Source organism: Branchiostoma floridae, chromosome 13, assembly GCF_000003815.2.
Source record: "Branchiostoma floridae strain S238N-H82 chromosome 13, Bfl_VNyyK, whole genome shotgun sequence".
NCBI lineage: Eukaryota > Metazoa > Chordata > Leptocardii > Amphioxiformes > Branchiostomatidae > Branchiostoma > Branchiostoma floridae.
Window position 1 is genome coordinate 13,638,398 of NC_049991.1, and position 7,873 is coordinate 13,646,270.

General features: G+C 40.9%; 1 protein-coding gene across 1 annotated transcript; it reads right to left on the minus strand.

Moving 5' to 3' along the window:
• Nucleotides 1-640: 640 nt before the first annotated feature.
• Nucleotides 641-6,329, minus strand: LOC118429274 (3'-5' exoribonuclease 1-like). The gene is made up of 6 exons (XM_035839754.1): nucleotides 6,042-6,329; nucleotides 4,122-4,205; nucleotides 3,586-3,692; nucleotides 3,127-3,232; nucleotides 2,547-2,681; nucleotides 641-1,098 (listed from the first exon to the last, which is right to left on the minus strand). The coding sequence occupies exons 1-6, from the start codon at nucleotides 6,177-6,179 to the stop codon at nucleotides 1,000-1,002; spliced, it is 669 nt and encodes a 222-aa protein (XP_035695647.1). The 5' UTR covers nucleotides 6,180-6,329; the 3' UTR covers nucleotides 641-999.
• Between the last annotated feature and the right edge of the window lie 1,544 nt (nucleotides 6,330-7,873).

Here is a 7,873-nt window from a genome sequence, read left to right on the forward strand (position 1 = left end):
TATCTTGTAAGACATTGTCTAAGGTACCTGCATACCAAAAATGATGAAAATCCGTTGTTCCCTTCTTGAGTTATAGTCTTCAGAAGTTTTTGACAAAAATGCCCCTGCTTTCCCAAAACTAGACGCTAGGGGGCCCAAACTTATGTCACTTATTTCCGAGCACAAGAGCTATCTAATACTTCAAAATCGTGACCATAGCTTGCTCAGAACACGAGATAGCAAACCTGGAAGTTGCGCTGCAGTACCAAGGGAAGCCGCTAGGGGGCCCAAAATCTAATCATTTTCAGCTTTCATCACACCCTACCAACACACCAAGTATGAAACCAATCCACCAAGCCGTTCTTGAGTTATCTTGTTTACACACACACACACACACACAGACAGACAGACAGACAAACGCGGGGTAAAATATAACCTCCATGACATTTCATGGAGGTAAAAACTGCAAAGTAAATGGATCTACAGAATATCATGATAGCCTCCAGGTCGATTATTTGGAAAGTCGCTAGAGGCGCTAGTTCATGTGGCTCGGAGTCGCACTGCAGACCACGTGGATGTTTTGGTACACACGGCTATGCACTTCCAATCCCTGTCAACTAGATATAAAGCACAATGAGCATAAAAATCAATATATCACACATGAACGTATATACTTTCTTTTATTTCATCAAATATTGCAAAGGACGAAGAAGATCAACATAGATCTCACAAGATATCGGGAATTGCATATCATTGTCATAGTTGATTCAAAGCCACGGCAGCGAAATATATAGTGTTCAGCAGGACTACACATGTGAAAAAATGTTATACATGTACAAAATATTGTACATTTTATTCCGTGAGTAGTGCTATATACTTACAGACAGAGAATAAAAGATACACCTCAATGCAAACATCAAATGTGTACAGTTAAACCAAGGCTAGCCAGGGTCTATTGTGCTATAATCTACGAAATGTTGATGCTGTCGTTGCCCATTTTCGTTCCGTGGGAACAGCTAGCTAGTCGGAGGGATGATTCACGACCCAGTTGGCCTTCAGAGTTTCGTTGTTGGGGAACACGGCAGGTCGCCCATTGGCGCGGAGTCTGCGCGACAGGGCCTGGAAAACGACAGCATTTAGTATTGTAAGAAAATATTACGAGGGGGGTTCAATAAGTTCTTTGCCTCACCAAGAAATAACAAGCACAACTCAGATTTTCAGGCACAACTTCATAGTATGAAGTCTTTTATCAATATCCTCCAAATTTCAAATCATTGGAGTCATTACTTTCCAGGCATTCGTTTTTCCTAAATTAGAAGGTAAGTGGCGAGAAAAAAGTTGTGTGAATTGTGATCAGACATGTGTGGGTCTAGTTTCCCATGCCATAAATTAACAAAAGACGTTGTCAAAATGTTTGATAATGATTCTCTTCCTATTTCAAGCAAAAAGAATTGGGTTTCTAACTTCCAGCAGCGCATATTGACCCACACACTCAGGTCAGGACAATTGTCCACGTTTTTTTCCTTCTCCCTCACCTAACGTTACTGGACGTCGCCTGCTCAGTAACGAACGCACTGACTTTAATTACGCTGCATGTTACTATGAGACTTAAGACACGCTGACTACGCTCCGTATTCCGCGTCGCGCGCACTTCTACACGGATGACCTCCTTTAAAAGCACATTACGCGATACATGTATAAAGTCTTATATAAATGTGTACCAAAATTCAAATTATTGTGATCATCATGTTGCAGGCGACACCCAGTAACGTTAGGTAAGGGATAACGAAAAAAAAAGGTGGACAATTGATCTGCAACCTGAGGTGTGAGGTCAAATTGTCTGATCACACTTCACCCTTCTTTTTCTCCCCACTTACCTTCTAATTTAGAAAAAACGAATGCCTGGAAAGTAATGACTCCAATGATTTGTAATTTGGAGGATATTGATAAAAGACTTCATACTATGAAGTTGTGCCTGAAAATCTGAGTTGTGCTTGTTATTTCTTGGTGAGGCAAAGAACTTATTGAACCCCCCTCGTATGTATGCATCATTGACACACACAATAGGCAATGTTCGCGGCTCAACCCAAAAAGTGTTTTGGTGGGTAAGATGTAATTCGTTCCCTAGTCGTCACTGTTCACTGCGACTGCCCCCCCCCCTCCAAGCTTAGAACTGCGAACCTCTCAAGTTAAAAGACTCTCTAAAAGGCTCTATCAAGCCATCATATAGTGGTGACTGTGCGTATGAAAAAGTAATTCCAATTTGTCAAAGAAACGGGTCAGCATACGTAGAAAACGTTACGTCAGTTACGATCATCCAATCGACTATCGTTCCCTCCAAGCGCATTGCAAAGTTTGGGTTCTTATTTTGTTAGCGTGTGGTTGCTACCAGAAGTAGGTCCCTTTCCGTGATTTTGAAAAAATGTGATTTTTTGCTAGCTTTGACGTACGAAATCTAACAAACTAAGATGTTTCTTTGGTTCATATTTCTGTCAAATGTATACCTTAATACTGTCTATCAACTGCATGCTTGCTAAAGTTTGTATGTTTATTTTTAGATTCCATACCTCCATGATGCGGCAGATGTTGCGCGCATCGCTGATGGCGCTGTGGAGCTGTCCCTCCTGACTGATGCCGAGTGCCCTCAGCATGTCCGGGATCCGGGGGGTCGGCTGGCCGCGCCGCAGACGGATCCCCATGATCTGGTACAGAAGTGTGAGAACGTGCAGTGAAAATTCAAGGCTAGAATTGCGCGGTGAATCGATAATCGCCCTGAGAATATATCCGACTGTCATAGAGCATTTTTAACTGTTCAATGCGAAGCCATTTGACCACTTGTATGCAATGAATTAAGTTGATGAATGGTGGAAATTATTATGCTAGGAGACAGCGAGGACACTATTTTGAAGGCTTGAAGATTGTATTCTGGAGGAAAGCACACAGTTGCCATCGAGGGAGTTTGGCAGGTCGAGAAAAAAATCTCTGAGTAATGGCCATGAAAGTAGAAAAGAGACAGGGAGGCAACGCCTCGTCTCTGAGAGAGGCGGTCAGATAAAGATTTTTAGGAGATTAAATCAACCAAAAGATAAACACATGGTTCGTACTGGATCTATGTTTTTTTTTTGTTTTTTTGCTTAGCTAACATACCTGCATGTAGTGAAGCTTGATGTTGGAGAATCTCCGGGCAAAGCTTGGGAACGACATCCGGGACACCTCGCACTGGGACCGCATGATCTGGTTACAGTCGAAGATGCTGGGAGCATGCAGAGAGAATGGAATGGAAAAAGTTATCTTATCATAGTACAATCATAGTACACTGCCATGATGCTAAACTTTCTTCCAATTCTATTCTTAAAACAGACACAGAGATGTATAAACGTCCTGGCACGTTTGAATAATTGCTGACGTCACGTATTCGTAAGATCACATGTCAAGAAGATCACGTGCTTGTAAATATCGCGAGTTTACCTTCTGAAGTGATTAGTCACCATTGATCCTTTAAAAGCCGACAGTGGTCGTTGAAAATTTGACCCATGAAATTTTTTTTATCGGATCGCCAGATAAACTTCCTTCAGTGTAGAAACTATAACTGATGATTAGCCTTACCCATCTGTCACCATTGCGAAGTTGGAGTCTGTAAGGCCTCTGTTTGACAGCCATTTCTGGAAGCGGTCAAACACCACCGGGAAAGGATCAGCAGAATCCACTGTGTCCTGTTGTGAATGTAGGATGGTGTGGCATTTTGATACATCATTGATAGATATCATAGCTGCTACAACTACGAGATAACATACAATGTGTTACATTAGAGCCTATCAACCTTCCCTCAACCGAGACGGAGGCCGACACCGCCTTCCAAGCACCTTTGACCCATTGCTGACGTCACACCTCCGTTTGGATGTGTGACATAGGATTTGGGTCATTTCAACTTGATAATTATAAGGACCAGAGGACTGATCGAAAGCTTGTTGGTACGCGCTGTATTTTGTGTACGGATACAATGTTTAATATTGTAACATAATACAATGTGTTCGCGGCAAAGAAGTGTTTTGACTTGAAGGATTTCCTCAGCAAACTAAGAGAGATATCACGAAACTTAGTTTTATCTACTGCACACATTCTGAGAGTCCTTGTAGTCTTACCTGCTGTATCCCGGTGAGTTCCTTACAGAACTGGTGCAGAACAGGGTTCTCCACTGGCCTGCAGAACTCATGGAACTCGTCAACCTGAAAGGTAGGGCAGCAACAGAAAATAAAACCAATGACAACAATAACAACAAGGATCAGTTAATCAGTTAAACGATGATAGAAGTTGAAGTAATTTAACCTAGAAAAGTTAGCCAGACAAGTAGTTCAATATTTGAGCCAAAGAAGTCATGGTAACTATTCGGCGTGGAGACTATTCGGCGACGGGAAAGTCTAGTTTCGATGACGTTCCCCACTTTCAAAAGGTCAGAAAGTTTCGATAACGGGTCATTAACAATAAACATAACGCATACTGACACAATGGTAAGCGGTTATGGACTGATCGATGCGTGAGGGAGGTTAATTAAACAATGCCCGAAACTCAGTACAGTTAGCGTCACATGCGAAAGTTCTTACAACGGACTTTAAATGGGCAAAATATGGTGGCTTTAGTAATACATACATGTAATGTCTGCAATGTAATGGTTGCCAGGAGTTTGCCTACTTCCGTAGTTTAAAGTTCAATTTCCAATCTGTCATATGAATAAAGTATCACTTATTCTTTCACCTTTTGCATCCTGCCTCGTTTCTAAAACCAACTTCTTAAACATTTTTTTTAAAGTTCGACGTTGCTGAGGCTCTCTGTCAACTGGTCCATGACGTCAATGCACAAGAGCTATGGCTTAGTCCAGTTTTTTCTAGCCTGGGTACCATCCTATTTCTACCGGGGCTCCTTACACACTCGCTACCTTAAAAAGGTAGAAATAGGATAACCTAGGCTAGTTTTATTGAAATATAAACAGATTTCTGTGTGCTGCGATAGAAAGCACCGCGCCAAAAGAACTGAATATTTATATTTCAGCCATACCATAGGTATGGTGAAATATATTGTACTCGTAATGTTTCTTTCTCCTGTCAAATCTTCGGAACACGGTATCTGCGTTGTTCCTGAACTGATTGACTTGAAATTTGGCACAAGGGTAGAGTGGGCCAATACCCCCAGACGTTTTTTTCATTTTTTTCATATCTGCCTTTAAAATGATTTTATTCAGGTTTCTGTTAATTTTTATGTATATTTTGGGCTCCTGTACCCTGGTATTACAGCCGAATGACATGAAATTTGGTACAAAGGTGCCCTGATCATATGCCCACCCAGATTTAATAACACTTTTGGCATATGGTACAACAAAATGCTTAATTTTGCAATTTTTGGCCATTTTTTGACAAAAAAGCACATTTTTGCCTCCTGTACCCTCGTTTTACAACCGAATGACCTGAAATTTGGTATAAAAGTGCCCTTCAATTATGTGCACATGAAATCAATAACAGTTTTTCCATACAGTACAACATAATGCTCAATATTGCGATTTTATGGCCATTTTTTGACAAAAATTGGACATTTTTGGCTCCTGTTCCCTCGTTTTACAACCAAATGACCCGAAATTTGGTAAAGGGGTGCTCTAGATATTTATTCAAATGACCCATTTATAATCTTTGGCATGGAACACTTTAAAATGATATATTTGGGAAATTTTTGGGTCATTTTGCAATGGCCTAAGGGGTCAACGACCTCAAGGCCTATTGTTGCATGAGGGAGATGGCTGAAATATGCTGTATTTGCTCTCAAGCAAATGTCGGCCTTTCTAGTACATAGATACTTGTGTCAGCCACAAACAATTTCCTCATAAAAGTTCCAGCCGTTTTCAGTGACTTTCAAGGTGACCAAGGTTTTTTTTTAAATAAATTCTGCTATTATGCAACTCTTACATGGCCGAATGTTCAATATTGTATGTTGCTGTTAATATTTTTACCTTTAGCTTTGTAAATTGGGAGAAAACTAAGGAAGTTATTTACGGAAATAATGATTAGTAAACATACCATTTGGAAGTTACTTCCATCCACGATGACGGCGCCAAACTCGATGATTTCGGTGCGGAAGTCTGCACGACGCGGCTTGATACATGTCGCCTCAAAATCCACCACGCAGTAGTACTTGGGAGAGTGTCCGTACGCCATTTGGGTTGTTTTTTCTGATAACTTGACTGGTACGCGTCTGCTGTCCTGACCGACCTACGCTGTTCTACGCGGACAAAAATGTCATGACCACACCTTGCTCATAGTTTCGGTCGTGGGCGTGTCATTGTCTCAGGTGTGACGTGTATTTACTATTGGAGCTAAAGGTTAACAATGTCGTATTTGAACATGCCACGTTAGCTATCTTCGGAATGTCATTTCCTATGTTACGACAAGAATGTTTGACACAATACAGCAGGTACTGTAACAACATTTGTTTTAGCGTGACGAGTCTAGCTACACTTAAAGTTGTTACAAACTGGAGGCATACTAACTACTACAATGTATTTAGTAGACGAAACCAATTGCGCAGAGGGGACAAAAATATCAATAGTATCGATGACACCCTGTAGTTTCGACACCCCATTGTTTATGTAGAAACATGATACAGGATGACGCAATACCAGCAGTGTTGTACCTGTCTAGTAACACGTACTCAGAAAGTGGAGCATATGTTCAGTCTGTTCACTCAGTGAATGCCTATATGCAAAGATTCACTGCCTTTTGTCAGAGCAGAGCAGTCAACTACTAATATACATGTAACCATCACAAGGTACATGTACTGACACCTGTCAAAGGTCGACAGTATGCTGAGTATGGCTGTTCAAACGCAGTCCAGGCTACATTTTCAATGGTGATATGGAAACTCAAATTAGGTGAATTTTATACGTAATGTGGCTTACAGCGTTAGACTATGTAGGTTTAAAGTCCCAGAAGAAACAACAACAACAAAGAAACGCAGATTTCGTTGAAAATCCGGTAACATGTACGACTACCGCCCAGAGGTACAGTCTTGTCTGCATGATAAAATAGTGATGCATGCGCGGTGGTGATGATTGCCAGGGACAATAACTTCTGCAGACCTACCCTTGGTGCTGATTGGCTATCCGACTTATGAAGTGCTGCATTTCTGAAGTGAGCTGTTTGGCGGCGCTTTTAAATGCGCACTGATGAATATTCTATTCACCTAACTGTATGGTCATAACATCATACTTTATGGTTACACTAATATGTGCCAATTAATCTATGTAATTATATTTTACTAATGATAGAAGTGTGCAACGGTCATATTAAGTGTCACTAAATATTACATTTGCACATTTCGTCTTTGTTCCATTGTTCCGCGAGCGACGCCTTTTGTCGTCGACGAAGGTTAGACATCCAGGTAATAAGATAAGGTAGATAACAGTTATAAAAGTAACTGAATAGATTTTGGAAACAGTTATATGGTTCAGGCAGAATCCACTACGTTTCGGTATCTGAAGAAATGTAGTGGACGCTAACTGAAACAGTCTGACCACTTCCAGTACCTATCTAGATGCTTGCGTAACTATTGTTGCGCGTATCTTATTACCTGTTACCTTGCGGCGCTTTCTGACGATCAATATAATTGAAAGATTATTCACATAACAGGAAAAATGGGTGATATAGGGGTCAACGTGGGGTCAATCCCTGGGGGTGTTATGAGGGAACGTTCTGTTACTGTCCTGAGTTGCGTGACAATTGTGTAGGTCACAAACGTAAGTACGTAGATATATTATGATATTTCCATTCATTCGTGAAATACCATTGAGATACAGCCATGACAATCAGACCCTTTCATGTTCAACACCCTTTTAAAAATTGACACATACAAA

Excerpts from the sequence above, each read along its gene's own strand:
- LOC118429274 (XM_035839754.1), bottom strand. The coding sequence starts at position 6,179 with ATGGCGTACGGACACTCTCCCAAGTACTACTGCGTGGTGGATTTTGAG. Across the intron at positions 4,206-6,041 it reads ATGGAAGTAACTTCCAAATG|GTTGACGAGTTCCATGAGTT; the intron begins GTATGTTTACTA and ends CCTACCTTTCAG. Across the intron at positions 3,693-4,121 it reads AACTCACCGGGATACAGCAG|GACACAGTGGATTCTGCTGA; the intron begins GTAAGACTACAA and ends CATTCACAACAG.